Source organism: Nothobranchius furzeri, chromosome 5, assembly GCF_043380555.1.
Source record: "Nothobranchius furzeri strain GRZ-AD chromosome 5, NfurGRZ-RIMD1, whole genome shotgun sequence".
Classification (NCBI taxonomy): Eukaryota; Metazoa; Chordata; class Actinopteri; order Cyprinodontiformes; family Nothobranchiidae; genus Nothobranchius; species Nothobranchius furzeri.
In genome coordinates, this window is record NC_091745.1 from 12445860 (window position 1) to 12463808 (window position 17949).

At 43.6% G+C, this 17949-nt stretch overlaps 1 protein-coding gene across 1 annotated transcript in view; it reads right to left on the reverse strand.

Moving 5' to 3' along the window:
• LOC139069965 (zinc finger protein 271-like) overlaps positions 1 to 17139 on the reverse strand; it is a 90154-nt gene extending 73015 nt beyond the window's left edge. Inside the window, exon 1 of the mRNA XM_070551437.1 lies at positions 17027 to 17139. Coding sequence (XP_070407538.1) covers positions 17027 to 17036 — 10 coding nt within the window. The 5' untranslated portion in view covers positions 17037 to 17139. The remainder of the gene's footprint in view (positions 1 to 17026) is intronic.
• Between the last annotated feature and the right edge of the window lie 810 nt (positions 17140 to 17949).

Consider the following 17949-nt stretch of genomic DNA (forward strand, 5'->3'; position numbering starts at 1 on the left):
GTGGCAATTCGTTCCACAGAGTTGGAGCCAAAACAGAAAACGCACGACAACCCCTCGATCGAAATTTCGACCGGGGGACCACCAGAAGTTCCTGCTCGGCTGAGCGAAGAGACCGATGGTTTTTCCAGACAGCAGATGTGAATATTAAAGTCTCCAAGAATGAGAACATGTTGATATCGAGTGAAAATCTCAGCTAAGAGAGCAGAGAAACCAGTTATGAAGTTCTTATTGTATCTGGGGGGGCGGTAAATTAACACACAGAGGAGGGGGGGAGAAATTGCCAGTTCAAAAGCACTCAGTTCAAAGGAGGTCAGGGGTGGACATTAACTTCAAAACCAACCGGCCAGCCGGGCCGGTAACTCTGAATATTTACCGGCCCCGCCAAGAATCTACCTGCCCCGCTGGTCAGCTGCCAAAACGAGTCAAAATAACAACTGAACCATTTTAAATGTAATAAACCTTTATTTTGTACACATTCACAAACATAATAACGTATTCAAGTTTGAATTTGTTTGTTCCCTCAACAACTCGATTTTGTCGTCGTATACTTCCGGCATACAACGCAGTACATCACCAACTCCGCTTTGCTGTACTCGAGCCATTGGCTGTGTTCGAGATGAGCCAGTTCTGCGCAGATTAGACCAGCGGTGATCGGTGCGCAGTGCATGCCGGTTAGATTTGTGTCCGACTTGACGCCGACTTGCTCTGACGTCATGCATACGTAGGCAACGATAACCTCGTGAGATCAAGGCGGCCGCAGATTTTGGAGCAAGATGCTGCAGTTGCCCTCCTTCAGCTGCAAAACCTAGATTACGGGAAACGCCTGGCTCTCACCTGATCTAAGATCTGATTGGTTCACATCTTGATCCAAACATCCGGTGGTAGAACATGAAATGATAGAAATGATAGTTGGTCACATGTATTCTGTAAATCATGTTATATTGATGATGACAACTATATAGGCCATAAAGAGAAATGTGATTTGTTTTCTTTTGTCACGTTTGCTATGAGCACACTAAACCTACAGCTGATAACCTTTACTTATTATTACAGTCATGTCTTCATATACAATATATGATATCCACAAGCACGTGAGGATGTGTTTCAGCTGCTAACAGGAACCAGAATTAAAATTGAAAATTGAACAAGTGTGAACGCTCACGCGATATCTTCAGCCATCATCAACTCGAGCTACACATGTAGGGAAATCTGTCCGGCTTTCAGCCACTCCCCCTGCTGCTTCCGTCTGCTCTCGTCTGTTTTCCAGGCGAGGCGCTGCTCAACTCGAACACGGCCATTCTCTGCGCCTCCCGTCTTCTTTAAACCGCCAAGAATCGTTCCACCTACGCACACGCTTCTCCGCTTCATACCGTTTCGAACTCTCTTGCTTCTTCTCACCAGTTTTAAAGTGTTTTGCCGGAGATTTCATCAAGAAATCCCATCCCTGTGGCGGCGGCATCTCCCTGCGTGCTTGTGTGTTTCTAGCATGGTTCCACTACGTCTTTAATAGTGAACTTATAGTTCACGTGACTATAACTAGAATCGTGCAGTACGTGCACGAATCATACAAGTGCAGTACGTGCAGTACGTGGCTAGAGGCGCGCAGGTTCACGCGGGTGAAACGAAAACGGCGGCTTCCTACAGGGCGCGTCTAGGATGTAAGTGAAAGCCGGTGTGTAAATGACAAATAAGGCTTGGGCGCCACCCGGGCGGTGAGTCGTCAAGTATTTACCGCCCGACGAGAAAATTTAGCGCCATTGGCGCTCGGGCGCTTTAAAGGTCCACCCCTGGAGGTAATTTCGGTGGAAGGAGAAAAAGGGTTGGAGGTAAATGAAGATTTAAAAATAGTTAAAAGGCCTCCTCCACGGCCGCATTGTCTTGGAGAGTTTATGAATGAGCATGCAGGGGGGAGAGCCTCCGCTAGAACAGCTGACTCACCCGGGGCGATCCAGGATTCCATGACGCAGAGAAAGTCCAGCGCTTGATCATGGAAAAGATCTCTTAGTATAAAAGTTTTGTTTCTGATGGATCTTGCGTTTATAAGAGCAAAGCTGATGGAGGTCGAGTCTTGACGTACATTCCGAGCCGTGGAGCAGACTGCCGATGACGTAGGCACTAGGAGAAGGTTTGCTGGGCAGATTCCACGATGGCGCAGCACCATTGGCACAGAGCGAATCTGTGGGCCCGCCAGATCCCCGGGCAACTCCAACGAGATCAGACATGGAACTGCCAGATCCAGGGAATGCCAAGAGGAACACAGACTGGGCCCCACGCCGACAGAAATCCTGAAGGAGGCAGGTGAGCGGGCCAGAAGACCTCTAAGCTTCACCAGTCGCCCGGATTTTGAGTGTTTTCTGTTCTTTCATAGTGTGTTCTCGAATTGTGATCTGCAGAAGCCATACTTCCTTTCAACGCTTTAGCAACTCTTTAACTGTCATTGGCATGTTTTTACTGTGTGGGCGTCGGAACGAGCCCCCGCACCGTGAGAACAAACATCCCAGCAATAAAGCCGATCTTCATCCGTGTACATCACACGTCCCATGATCAGGAAGCAGAACATCCACGTGTTAGATCAGGGGAGTCAAACTCAAATTCACACTGGGACGAAGTCGCGGGCCAAACTTAATGTTTTTTGAAAAAGTGACGGCAAATTTGCACATTTTCTTTATCAACATTTATGCAATTTAGAACCTTTTAATTTGGAAACAAACTTATTTTTGCTTTAACACTGAATGTGGAATAACCAAATTACACTCGAGCAAGTCCGTTTTAAATAAAACCCATCAGTGGTATTCATTAATTGTGGTATATTCAGCATTTTAAAAATCTGTTCAGGATTTATGTTTTGTTGTTGTTTATTCATTTTTCTTATTTTTTATTCTTTTTTTCTCCTGGATCATCGCTGCTGTGACATCTAGCTTTCCCCACTGAAGAACAATAAAAGGATTTTCTATTCTATTCATCTATCTGCAGCCTTTCCACTTCCTGTTTTACTGTAGGTTAAATCTTTTCTCACAGGCAAACAAAATAAAAAAATCATTTTATCTTAAATGAAAATGCAACATCTCACCTGTTAACTGTCATGTTTTAGAGCAGGAAAAGAGTAGCCTGGCAAGCCAGACTAAATGGCCACGCTCCATTGATGGCTCTCGGTTGTGGGGCGGGTTCTACCGTTGTCTTTCAAATGATCTCCGCATTCCACTGGACAATGAATGTGACATACTCTTGTTTCACTCTGTTGCATCATCCCACCCACCAGGCAAATAGAGTGCCCTGATTGGCCCATAAAGCGTATAAAGCTCTGTGATTTGTTCACAAAGCAGATAGAGCACTATGATTGGCCCACCATTATGGACCAATCACAGCTCTTTATGTGTTTGAAACCCCTCTAGAGAGCTGTGATTGGCTAGCCAGAGTCCTGGTAGGGGCTGCGGAGGTTCCAATGGAGCGTGGCTAGACCAAACTTTGCAAAGCAAGAATTTGTTCTAGATCACTAGGCTAGGAAAAGAGCATAAAACCTAAATATTTAAAGCTCAGTTTTCTCCACTGGTTTACTGTGATGCTCACCTGTTCCAGCCAGATACCTGCATCATGGGGTTGATCTGAGCTGAGGAGGAGACTCCTGTTGTTTTGTTCATCTTCATCATAATAATGACAACATTAGATGACAACAGGTGCTCACATAGGTTTGTGCTGCTGAACATGTCTGAGCAGCTTGACCACGTTGTTGTGTGTCGGGGAGGAAAAATAAAAACTACAGCAGCCACAGAGTCATGCTGGTTTGAGCGTGTCGCTGCTCGCTGGAGTTATATCAGCTCTGTCTGGAAGTTAGCTGGAACACTTTCTCTTTCAGTCGTGAACACATTACTGAGCGGTTAAAATCTCTGTTTCTGGGCTTCAACGTCAGAAAATAGCTGAGTAAACTCGGCGCTGAGTGAGAGGAGTGTTTAGTTTGTCCGAGACAGCGGAGCTGCAGACACCGGCAGCAGACACTGGAAAAAACACAAAGGAGGAGGCGCTTCGGCTCCGCGCTAACGCCGCAAAGCATCATGAGAGTTGTAGTCTTTGCGGTAAAATCGGCCAGCGGGTCACTTTTAACATATTTTTGATAATTATCTCGCGGGCCACATAAAAAGAGAGGGTGCTCGCTGCAGAACTACAAAGGTGGAGCTGCACCAGAATCAGCCCCGCCTATTCACGCAAACTCAGCCTAGCCCACTGACTTCTTCCGTTTTTGTTTGTGTAACCTGACCCACATGAATTACGGCTGTTACTAGTTTACAATTGTTAATGCTATGTTCTATGCTCCAATTAAACAAGATAAATATAACTTGCTACATGACAAAGCCTGAATTTATCCCGAAACGAAAAGGTTTCTTTTACCAAATATCTGCCCACAGCTTCTCCAACAAAAGCGTCCTATACAACATTTAAGGCTTGTTGTTGTGTGGGCTCTGGTAGTCCTGTGGCAAGATCGTCTGCCTTAAGTTTTGCTTTCCCCTCTGCTGATGCTGGTTCGACTCTCGGTGGGGTGGGCAGCAATCTATTTAGCCAGTTGAAACATTTAATAGGTTTATATTTTAGTTGTAATGTTTATTTTATTCAAAATATTTATGTCTGTAAAAGTTCTTTGAATTGGTCGTTCCTAAACAGCATTTTAGTTGAAACTCTGCTCACAAATGGACTCACACTGGCTAAATAAACAAATAAATAAATAAAATAACACATTAGTCATTATATTTTAAACGTTATACCAATAAATGGTTGTAAACATAGTAAAGGGAAGTGTAGCTAGAAAGGAAGAAAAAACTTAATGCCGCTGCTGGGAGGCGAACCTTCACAAAACTGCATGCCAATCTGACTCCATAACCACTTCACCACTACATCTGATAATAAAGAAGTGGCCTCACATGTAATTGTGCCATCCAGTGTGTCGTTGTAGATGGGATGTATGGTTTTTCTAGCAGTGTCTCAGTAGAAGTCATTTCAGAAATAATTTGTCAGGAACTTCACAGAATATCCAGATTTGAGAACCAAGACCAGACCCGCTTCAGGGGAGGAGACTAAATTGAAGCTGAGATGGGAGGAAAATGCGTGAATGAGGCCAAAAATGGCTTTGGCGTGTTTCTTATCAGGAAATGACAATATAACATGATAAAAAGTTCCAAAATTTAGATTTTTAATTATATGGAACTGCATGCATGCAGTTTGTTGTTTTGCTGCTAATACAGTAGCAGGTGCAGCTGCATATTTATTCAATAAAAATGTTATGTTGTAATGGAATTCATGCATTAGTTTGCTTTGAACCCAGAGCAGACGTCACACGCCAAACGACATCAACACTGCATACTTTAGTATTTGTTCATTCATCGTGAGTAATATCGATATCGCAATATTAAGCACTGTTATCGAATATCGCAGGTTTTCCTAATATCGTGCAGCCCTATATGGAACCTTTACAAAAACTGTTCAACTAACCTCTCAACTCCATCCTCAATCTTGCATTTTAGATGATATTAGCTATAACACCCTCTATGGGCGGGACTGACTCTGGTGCAGCTCCACCTTCTGGTGCAGCTCCTCCTTTGTGGTTCTGCAGCGAGCACTACTTGCATAAAAATGCTCCGCGGGCCAGATGTGGCCTGCGGGCCTTGTGTCTGACACGAGTGTTAGGAGATCGTTTTGGGACGCTGCTGTAAAAAAAAATGAGGCGAGAACCAGAAAAGCTTCTGCAGATCACAATTCGAGAACACACTATGAAAGAACAGAAAACACTCAAAACGCGCGGATTCTTCCTGTAAGAAGTGAGTCTTCGCTATGATTTGGTAGTTTTGGCTATGACATCCTCATAGAGCACAACGTTCTGTGACTCTTAAAAACCAGTAAAAACGCTGACAAACGCTGGCAGCGAAGGGCTTTTCTGTTCAGGAAACAGCTGGCAGTGAGTGAGTTAAACAAAAAGAAAAATCTAATTTGTGCTTCGCTTCCATAAAAAATCCATGTTTAGACTTCTTCTGTGTTCGCAAATCAGTCAGTGAATCATACCGTAATCAGTCACATGCACCAACCACGGCCCATCGTCATTTACTGGACTAATGATGGGCGAATGGAAAAGCAGCCCAACCCTAGTGTGGGCTACCGGAGCTGCAATACTTACTCTGAACTGCGTGGCGCTAAAGAGTTAAATGTTTACACACTGGGCCTTTAAGCTCTAAACCACAGCGACGTGCTGAAGCAACAGCAGTCATACGTGCTGTCAGCGCTGCTGCCGTTGTGTCTGCAGCATGCTGTCTCCCCAACTCAACTGTGATTGGTCAAATGATGATGCGTGACTGACGCTACAACAAAGGTAGGTTGTGAACAAGATGAAAACCTCTCCTGTCTCTGACTGATTCTCGTAGTGACTGAAACCCGATAGAAGACCAAATAGTTCCCACAGCTTAATCTCACCCAAGCCCCCACAATGTGGCTCTAAAATTGGGCCCAACCCGGAAGTACCAAAAATTGCAGTTCCACCCTCATCCGCTGGGGGCTGGTGCCAGAAGCGAGCAAATCCTCATTGACTCACATGTTAAAAATGCCAATTTCACAGCAGAAATAAACATGTTTACAGCCTGGTACCAAGACATGTTTTTTGTTTAAATGATCTAGTTTACACTTATGACAACTCTGAGGGGAGTGAATTTTTTCTCACTCTTCTGTTTAAGTGTATTGAAACCCTAAAATTCTGTATAATTAATGAGCATCAGACCCACATGACCACAGAGCTAGCTCAGTGGAAAGGCCTCAGTAGAGCCTCGGTCTCACTTGGAAACTGCTCCGGGATTTTGAGGAATGCCCCCACAATGCTGCGGCATAATCCGAGGGCGCGCTCAGTTTTTTGCTTATGGTCACGCAATGCATTTGTGATCGCCAAGTTTAAATTGTGACCAAAGCAGTTAAGCCACGGCCACTGCAGGGACCTGATTGCAGCAGAAATGTTTGCAGCGTTGTCAGTTGTTATGGCTGAAAGTTTTTCCTCTCCGAGTTTCCAGTCCTGAAGTGCAGCTTTGAACGCAGCTGCAAGATTCTCCACTGTGTGACTCTCTGGAAAATAGGTTGTTTGGAGGCATTTGGATTCAAGTTTCCACTCAGGTGTAATTATGTGGACAGTCAGAGACATGTATGGCGTCATATTAACCGACGACCACATGTCAGTTGTTAAGGAAAAATTATCTGCCCCTGACAGCAACGCCTGAGCATCGTCTCTGACTTTAACATACAAACTTGGGATCGCTGTTTGTGAAAAATGTTTCCGTCCGGGCAGCTCGTGCTGGGCATCTAGGACCGTTACCATGTCCTTAAATTACTTTTTTTCCACCGTGTGGAAAGAAACCATTTCCTTTGCAAAATATGTTGTCACAGCATCAGTGCAAGTTTTCCAACGGAGGCTGTCCCTTTGATATTTTGTTGTTTTGGCAAAGGCCCCTATTAATGTCGGCTGCGCGTAACTGGTGGTGGACTTTGTTGTTGGTCCTGGTCCTGCATCGGTGTCAGTGAGAGGTGTTGAATCTGTTGCACTGACTGAACTCGGAGCCAAATTCATCCTCGCAGCAGTGACTGGGTGGTTGATTCTGAGATGTGTCCGTAGGTTTGAGGTGTTTCCATTTCTCGCGGTTACCTTTTTGTTGCATAATTTACAAATTGCCTCATTGGGATTCACCGGCTCTCCTTTGTCATTTGGTTTGAAAAATTCCCAAATTGCAGAGGTTGTTTTCTTTTTGGACACCAATAGGGCTGCAGATATCGAATATTTTTGTAATCGAGTACTCTATCGAATCTTTTTTTCGATTAATCGAGTACTCTAATAAATTACCCTTTTGTGTTTGTAAACCTTTATATCATATATTGATGAGCCAAGATGGCGCCGAGTATGGCTGCCTCGTCGCGAGCTCCACCAAGTTCCAACATTACACGCTCCATACTATACATTAATGCCACTGTTTTGCACATACCAACGCTCTGCACATTTTATATCTCTTATCTTATTGTTTACTTTATTCATTTGTATACTTAGATTAGCCATTTTTATATTTTACTTGTTTTTACATTACTGTATTTTTGCACAACTCTGTTGCTGTGAAGCTCGCACACAAGAATTTCACTCGCATGTAATGTACCAGTGTACCTGCACATGTGACGTGACAATAAAAGTGATTTGATTTGATATCAAATAGCATGTTATAATTATGAAAGACCTCTTAAAATGAGCAAGCAATTGCCAGTTATTCTTCAAGTTTTATTCCAAATTAGTTTGCATAACTTCAGCCCTTCAACTTCACAGTAAACAAATAACTGTGCAAAAAATAAGTAAACAACCTGAGCCGATTTTCCCCTCGTGCGAGAATCTGCTAGCCTGCAAGCAGTGGCGGCTGGCCAGTAGAGGGCGATAGGGCGCCGCCCTCCCAGTTTTTCAGTGTTTTTAATTTTTATTTTAAAAAATAAATAAATAAATAAAATTAACAATAATCACATATTCTAAGTTAATTGTGTGTTTTGTAACAAAAATAAATCATATATATATATATATCTATATTGGTCTCTGCCGGTCTCTGCCAAGCTCTGCCGAGCTCTGCCGAGCGGTGGAGGCTGTGTGCTGTTTTTCAATCGCCCAAACAGGACGAGACCAGCTGTCCAATTGCTGACAACAATATCAAAGGGTAGGAGTGGGAATGTATCCAATCAGCGTCGACGTTGTTTCAGAACGTTTCAGAAGCATGATGGGCGATGGAGCTACCGCCAAAGGATTCGTTGGTGTTCGATAGAACTCGGCAGAGTCGTTTTTGGTCGTGACGCAGATGTAACATGGACGCCGCCGGTGACTACAACCAGCATGGATACCGGATCTCAGCAGCCACTGAATTCAGTTCGGTCTCTTCTCCAGTATCCGTTCGAGAGGAGAACTATGGTGGAAAAACTTAATGTCAAAGAGCTTGGACCAGATCAGCCCGACGTAAAGATAAGCCAGCAGGAGAAGGAGAGAGGTAAACTGTACACACTAGGCTTCTCCCGAAATTGGTACACCAGGAAGGCTTGGCTAGCTGGATGCAATCACGCTAATGCGTTATTTTGCTTTCCGTGTTTGTTATTCAAAACGGCTGGGACAGATAAGGCATGGATGAGTCAGGAGTTACAGACATGAAACATTTTTCTGAGAAGGGGAAGAAACACGAGTCATCCCGGGCAGACATGGACAACAACACGGTGAAGCTAGCCATGCTAGGCAGCAGAGCTAACGTTGCCATGCAGGGAACAACAGCAGCTGGGTGCAGAGGTAAGCTGTACATTACATTTCTGTGAACAAGACAATCAGAATCAGAAATCCTTGGTTGTCCCACAAACCGGGACATTTGTTTAATAACATGTTTAATGTGCAATAACTGTAAAAACTAATTTCAACACACATACTTATTATACATATTTAATCACGTAAATGTGTATTTCATGTAAATTTGTACATACAGGTGCTGGCCAGTAAATTAGAATATCATCAAAAGGTTGAAAATATTTCAGTAATTCCATTCAAAACGTGAAACTTGTACATTATATTCATGCAATGCACACAGACCAATGTATTTCCAATGTTCATTACATTTAAATTTGATATTCATAAGTGACAACTAATGAAAACTCCAAATTTGGTATCTCAAAAAATTAGAATATTCTGAAAAGGCTGAATATAGAAGACACCTGCTGCCACTCTAATCAGCTGATTTACTCAAAACACCTGCAAAGGCCTTTAAAAGGTCCCTCAGTCTTGTTTTGAAGGCACCACAATCATGGGGAAGACTTCTGACTTAACAGCTGTCCAAAAGACAATCATTGACACCTTGCACAAGGAGGGCAAGACACAAAAGGTGATTGCTAAAGAAGCTGGCTGCTCGCAGAGCTCTGTGTCCAAGCACATTAACAGACAGGCGAAGGGACGGAAAAAATGTGGTAGAAAAAAGTGTACAAGCTCTAGGGATAACCGCACCCTGCAGAGAATTGTGACGACAAACCCATTCAAAAATGTGGGGGAGATCCACAAAGAGTGGACTGCAGCTGGAGTCAGCGCTTCAAGAACCACCACGAGGAGACTCATGAAAGACATGGGATTCAGGTGTCGCATTCCGTGTGTCAAGCCACTCTTGAACAAGAAACAGCGCAAGAAGCGTCTCGCCTGGGCCAAGGACAAAAAGGACTGGACTGATGCTGAGTGGTCCAAAGTTATGTTTTCTGATGAAAGCAAGTTCTGCATTTCCTTTGGAAATCAAGGACCCAGAGTCTGGAGGAAGAGCGGAGAAGCACAGAATCCACGTTGCATGAGGTCCAGTGTAAAGTTTCCACCGTCAGTGATGGTGTGGGGTGCCATGTCATCTGCCGGTGTTGGCCCACTCTGTTTCCTGAGGTCCAGGGTCAATGCAGCCGTCTACCAGGAAGTTTTAGAGCACTTCATGCTTCCTGCTGCTGACCAACTTTATGGGGATGCAGACTTCACCTTTCAACAGGACTTGGCACCTGCACACAGTGCCAAAACCACCAGCACCTGGTTCAAGGACCATGGTATCCCTGTCCTTGATTGGCCAGCAAACTCGCCTGACCTTAACCCCATAGAAAATCTATGGGGTATTGTGAAGCGGAGGATGCAATACGCTAGACCCAACAATGCAGAGGAGCTGAAGACGACTATCAGAGCAACCTGGGCTCTCATAACACCTGAGCAGTGCCACAGACTGATCGAGTCCATGCCACGCCGCATTACTGCAGTTATTGAGGCAAAAGGAGCCCCGACTAAGTATTGAGTGCTATACATGCACATTCTTTTCATGTTCATTCTTTTCAGTTGGCCAACATTAGAGAAACAAACATTTTTTCATTGGCCTTTAGAATATTCTAATTTTCTGAGATACCAGATTTGATGTTTTCATTGGTTGTCACCTATAAATATCAAAATTAAACGTAATAAACATCGGAAATACATTGGTCTGTGTGCATTGCATGAATATAATGTACAAGTTTCACGTTTTGAATGGAATTACTGAAATATTTTCAACCTTTTGATGATATTCTAATTTACTGGCCAGCACCTGTACATCAATCTGATTCCATTTTACTTGTTACACTTCTGCTGCAGCAAACAAATTTCCCAGCTTTTGGGACAATTAAACATTTCTGATTCTCAATTAGATGTTTTTACCTCAAATGTAAAAACATCTGATTGAGAATCAGAAATGTTTTATTGTCCCAAAAACTGGGAAATATGACATTTGTAAGAGGATACTGATGACATTATTTCTTATAAAAGTGTTTCCTATGTACTTATCTGTTGTTTTTTATTTATCATATGACAGGTTTTTCACACCATCCTGAGCCATGCAAAAGAAGATTCTTGTCACCACACCCATGACCACAGCCGAATCAGAAAGGTGCTTTTCTACTTTAAAGAGGATTAAGACTTTCCTTGAGGAACACCATGACACAGGATGGGCTGAATGCTCTTGCCATGCTCTCCATGGAAAAAAAGCTTGTCACAAACATTCCTGACTTCAATAAAAAGCTCATCGAGAGCTTTGCCACTCAGAAGGACAGAAGGGCAAAATTTCTGTACAAATGAGGTATCACACACACACACAAATGCATCCACTTGATCTTTGTATAAAGTTGACCTTGGCACAACACTCCAGAAATATTTAACAGTGTAAATTTCTTGAATTTTGTCTAAGTGGTGTTTACTACCATTACTGTAACAGTGACCTGCTCATAATTTTTGGTGTTCACTCAAATGTTGAAATTAAACAAAATGGTTTTGTTACTTGCCTCTTGCATTGCCTATTTACCATTTATGGTCGTGTTATTTTATGTGCAATTTAATGCAGTATTTTTCAACCTTGGTCTGCAAGGCAGCGTGCCAATAGTCAGACACACCTGGATTAATCAGTTTGTCCAATGATGTAAGACAGGAAATAAAAGAGCTGTTCTTACTTCAGGAAATAGTGAAGTTGTGCACAAAGCTCAGAAAGCACAAGTTTGTTTAAAAATAAAAAAATAGCACAGCCCCACCAAAAATATTTTTCACCAGCCGCCACTGCCTGCAAGCCAGACAAAAACTAGGAGAATAACGCTGCGAGCGGCTGCGGCCCAAACAGAACCAGAACCGCTCACGGCGCAAACAGCTCGCCGGCTGTTTCCCTATTAACACACGTCCGTTTTAATTTCCACACTTTTTTTTCTCACACTAACAAGGATTGCCAAAAGCATGTTTGCTGTGGTTTTGTCAAATTATACTGATCACAAAACATTTATTTACTTTCTTTCGTTTTTCTCCGCCACTCATAAATACCCGTGTCCTCCTGCAGAAACCCCGAGGGACAACAGACATCAATAACACAATAAAAAAATCTGACGTGTTGTGTAAAAACTGCTATTTTTTGGCACATTTTAAGTCCGACGTGTTGCTACCAGATGTACGGTGTGAGCTGAAACTGAGTGCTACAAACGAAAAAGTCGCAGAGTCCGCAGAATATATAGAAAAACAGGCTAAAATGCATTATCTTGTAGAGGCTCCGAGTCCGCTTGCAGAAGTGACATTTACAGGTGCTGCAGCACGGAGGATGTGGTGTTGTGGTAGGCTAAATCCATTTTACAGTATTTATACTGGACTACGTTTTCCGCCTTACGACGTGAAATATGGTCCCACAACTTTGACATTTTCTGTCTTTTTCGCCCTCCACCGGGGTCTACGTTGTCCGCCATGGCTTAAGAGAAAGTTAAGTTATATTCGCTACTCGCGTGTGCATTCAGTCCAGTGGGCATGTGCGTCACTTATTTCGGTCCGGGTGAAACATGACCCCGGGCGATTGCAAAGCCATGAATTAATTAAATATGAATTAAACGAATCCTCGAGGCAGAGAATTTGACTCGAGGATTTTTTGTACTCGAATTATTCTAGGTACTCGAGGAATCATTTCAGCTCTAGACACCAAGTCAGTCGGTGCGCAACCTGTCATCTTTCAGATTTATTGGCCAAGTAAAATTACATTTACAAGGAATTTGTCTTCGGTAGATGGTCGCTCTCTAAAACATACAACAACCATAATAAATGAGAATAAAAATACCTAAAAACACATAAGAACATAATACCCACACACATGTTCATTTACGCACACACCTATATACATATATACATACCCACACACACACACGCACGCACACACACACACACACACACACACACACACACACACACACACACACACACACACACACACACACACATCCATAAGCATACTGATTAAGTATTAAAAACTATAGTAAAAGGATGGTAAAATAATCTACAGATTCAGGAGAGAAATGGCTGAAGGAAAGAAACTGTTCTTGTGTCTGGTAGTTTTTGTGTACAGCGATCTATAGCGTCTGTCAGATGGGAGGAGATGGAAAAGAGTAGATGCAGGATGTGTGGCATCTTGGACAATATTCACTGCCTTTTTCCTGGTCCTGCTGATGTACAGTTCCTGGACAGAGGTCAGTTGGGCATCTGCTGTTTTAATAATACGCTGTAGTCTGCATTTGTCCATTTTTGTGGCTGACCCAAACCAGACAGTGATGGATGAGCAAAGTATGGATTCGACTGCAGCAGTGTAGAAGATGAGCAGCAGCTCTTGTGGTAGGCCATACTTCCTTAGTTGCCGTAAGAAATCCATCCTCTGCTGAGCCTTTTTGAGGATGGAGTTGATGTTTGTTTCCCACTTCAGATCCCTGGAAATGATAGTTCCCAAGAACTTGAATGAGTCCACCATTGACACTGGGCTGTTGGATATTGTGAGGGGGGGCAGCACTGTGCGAAGCTTCCTAAAATCCACGACCATCTCCACAGTCTTAAGGGTGTTAAGCTCAAGATTGTGCTGACTACACCAGACCACCAGCCTCTCAACTTCTCGCTGATAAGCAGACTCATCACCATCCTGGATGAGCTCAATGACAGTGGTGTCGTCTGCAAATTTCAGAATTTTTACAGCTGTGTCCTTAGAGGTGCAGTCATTGGTGTACAATGAAAAGAGCAGTGGAGAAAGGACACACCCCTGTGGTGTACCGGTGCTGATCAGCCTTGTGCCAGACGTAACATTGTTCAACCGCACATGCTGGCTCCTATTTGTCAGGAAGCTGGAAATCCACTGACACATAGCAGGGGAAACAGTGAGCTGAGAAAGCTTTGAGGTGAGGATTTCTGGTATAACGGTGTTAAAAGCAGAGCTAAAATCCACAAACAATATCCTTGCGTAGGTCCTTGGTTGATCAAGATGTTCCAGGATGAAGTGCAGCCCCATGTTAATCGCATCATCCACTGACCTGTTTGCCCTATAGGCAAACTGCAGGGGATCCAGCTGGTGGCCTGTGGTGCTTTTAAGATGGGACAGCACCAAGCGCTCAAAGGACTTCATGACTACTGATGTCAAAGCCATGGGTCTGTAGTCATTCAATTCTGTAGGGGAGGATTTCTTCGGTACTGGGATGATAGTTGAGCTTTTGAAGCATGATGGAACCTCACACAGCTCCAGCGATCTGTTGAATATCGTTGTGAAGACAGGTGCTAGTTGGACAGCACATGTCCTGAGGCAGGAAGGAGTTACTCCATCTGGGCCTGGTGCCTTCCGTACGTTCTGTCTCCTAAAGATGTTGCAGACATCCTCTTCCTTCACAAGGAACGTAGCTTGTGATTTAGAGGAAAGAGGAGTAAGAGTGTCCAGGTGAGGGGTGGTGGCTGCAGCTATGCTGGAGTGGAGGAGGGGTGTGACATTCCTTTCCTCAAAGCGACAATAAAAGCCATTTAGCTCCTCCGCAAGGCCATGATTAGCATCAGAAATGGAGGATGGTCTCCTGTAGTTGGTAATTTGCTGAATGTTTCTCCACAATAATGTGGGTTGTTGGCTGTAAACTGGTTTTTCAGCTTTGCTGCATACTTAATTTTAGCAGCTCTGATCTCCTTGTTCAACGTGTTCCTGAGTGATTTGTACAGGGGCCTGTCTCCTGCCCTATAAGCCTGCTCCTTTGCCCGTCTCAACTGGCTCAGAGTTGCTGTAAACCATGGCTTGTTGTTATTAAAGGTGCGAAAAGTCTTTGTTGGCACACACACTTCCTCACAGAAGGTGATGTAGGATGTCACAGTGTCTGTTAGCTCGTTCAGATCCCCTGTGGCATCTGCAAATACTCTCCAGTCTGTACAAACAAAACAGTCCTGTAACTCCTCTTTTGCTTCATTTGTCCATTTCCTCACTGTCCTGATGGCTGGCTTTACAGATTTTAGTTTTTGTTTATAAGTGGGGATAAGATGAATCAAATTATGGTCAGAGAGGCCGAGAGCTGCACGAGGGACAGAGTGGTATGCCCCTTTAAGAACTGTATAGCAATGATCCAGTATGTTTTTGCCTCTAGTCGGACATCTGATGTGCTGTCTGTATTTCGGTAGTTCGGTATTAAGTTTAGCCTGATTGAAATCACCCAAAATAATGAGCACTGAGTCTGGGTACTTGTTCTCTGTGGAGGTAACTTGATCGGCGAGAGTCTGCAATGCAACACTCACATCTGCTTGAGGATGTATGTAAACTCCAATCAAAATGAATGATGATATTTCCCGCGGGGAGTAAAACGGCTTACAGTTCAAAAATATTGTCTCCAAGTTTGAGCTACAATGTTTACTGAGAACTGTAGCATCTGTACACCAACATTCATTAATGTAGAAGCAGATTCCACCTCCTTTCATCTTCCCTGATAGCTCTTTTTCCCGGTCTGCGCGATGTAAACAAAACCCGGGCAGGTATAAGCCATTATCAGGAATCAAGTCACTGAGCCACGTTTCCGTAAAGCAGAGGGCAGCGGAGTGTGCAAAATCTCGGTTGGTCCTGTTCAGAAGGAGCAGCTCGTCCATTTTATTAGGTAGGGATCGGACGTTCGCTAGGTGTATTGCTGGGAGAGGCATACGAAATCCCCGTTGGCGGAGTCTCACCAGCGATCCTGCTCGTTTACCCCTCCTGCGCTTCCTTCTCCAACAAACAGCAGTTCCTCCGATCAAAACTTCCAATAAACTCCCAGGGTCCTCAAATTTTTGAAAATTTGTTTCTGTGGTTTGTTGCCTGATACCCAGTAGTTCATCTCTACTGAAAGTAATCCGTTTTGCATCGCTGATTTCCAAAAAAATATACAAAAACAACACAAACAAAAGAGAGCAATGTACCGAGGCTGCCATCTGCGGCGCCATCCTGCAGATGTTACACCTTTCGCTCAGCCTTTCTCCTCCGCACTGTCACGTGATTACGTAACGTCACGTTCATAAACTTTATGAAATATCTCCAAAGCTTACAAAACATTTTTAAAATATTTAAGTAAAAACAAAAATTCAAAAACGCATCAGTTTTATACATGAAATTACTTCATCTTTTAAATTGATTTTTACATTTTTAATCCTTGTCTCCTAAGTGCACGCACGCACAGCTGTTTTTCATGACGGTAATGGAACTGACACCGTTGCTATTTTGTAATACTGCGTGTATACCGTAATACCGCCCAAGCCTAGTGGCCACCTCCCATTTTAGTACAAAAACGTGATATTGGAGCCTATGGAAAGGAGATGTCCAGTATATTTATGTCGATGATCTCACCGCTCCCCATAGGGATGGGTCAAATGCAGGACGTAACTTCACCAGTGTGGGACGATCACTTTGGGACTTTAACTCCCCTCAAAACAAAAAATTTTTTTGGATCAATACGAGTCACATGACCACTATACTTGGCTTCAAAATCATTCATTAGAGAGATCTAATCACTCTAAAACTTCAAAGTTACACAACAGTGTGTGAATGACTGGTTGTGATGTAAAAAGCTTTGGGGGGTTTAGAACCCCAGTAGTGCTAAACACATACAGATCATTATTTTAAAGATTGAACCTCATTCTCATAATTTCACTGTAATGTCTCACCATAGACTGACCATATATTCATTCATCCACCAGTACCTGTGTCCATGCTGTCCAGGTCCAGGTGGTGAAGAACACACGATGAATCAGTCCCAGCTGATGGATGATCCTGAAGTGGTAGCAGGTTTTCTTTAGCCGTGTTTAGCTAACAGCTGCAATAGAAACAAAGCAGGAGAGCTGATTAAGATGCTGCTTCAGAACAACGCAGGAGATTAAAGATCCAACGCTTTGGTTCTGATCAGCTGAGGACAGATCCAGTCTGGAAAAGAGGACCCTTGGTCCCCTGAGTTCACGGAGTAGAGCTAACCGCTTTTTCCTCCAGAGTCACATTCAGACTCGGGGCTTTTCCGTCGGAGAGTGTGAGCAGGATGGATCAGAGAGCGAGCAGCGATGATGACCAACTCAGATGAGCGAGTCTGATAGAGGGAACCTCTTCAATCTGATGAAAGCAGCAAAACGAGCGCGTTTCTCAGAGAGGCCAAAGGAACAGCAGCAGATCCAGAGGGCAGGAAGTCTAGAGAAAAGCTTTTCTGACCCACAACCTGATTCTGGAGCTCCGATTGTCACGAAGACCGCAGAATATCTTCTCTGGTTCTGGAAAGAACTCCACCAAGTTGTTGAGGAGGAGAAGAAAGTTTCCACAGCCTGGTGAGAAGATTTCTGCAGCAGCATTTAGTCGCTTTAGCTGATCAACTCTCCCAGAGACTGAAGTGAAGACATTTTTACTGCAGAGCCTCAAATATTCTCCTCACACACCAGAACAACAAAAAGCTAGCTCAGCTAGCAGCTTCCGGTTTCTGCTTCTTCTGGTGGTCGGTGACCAGCGTAAAGGTGCACTAGCACCACCTGCTGGAGCAGAATAAAACACACCTGTGTGTTCAGAATGGGACTAATAAACACATAACATGTGATATCTTCCTCAAACAATTACTTAAAGTAAAGACAAGTTAGTTTTACACCTG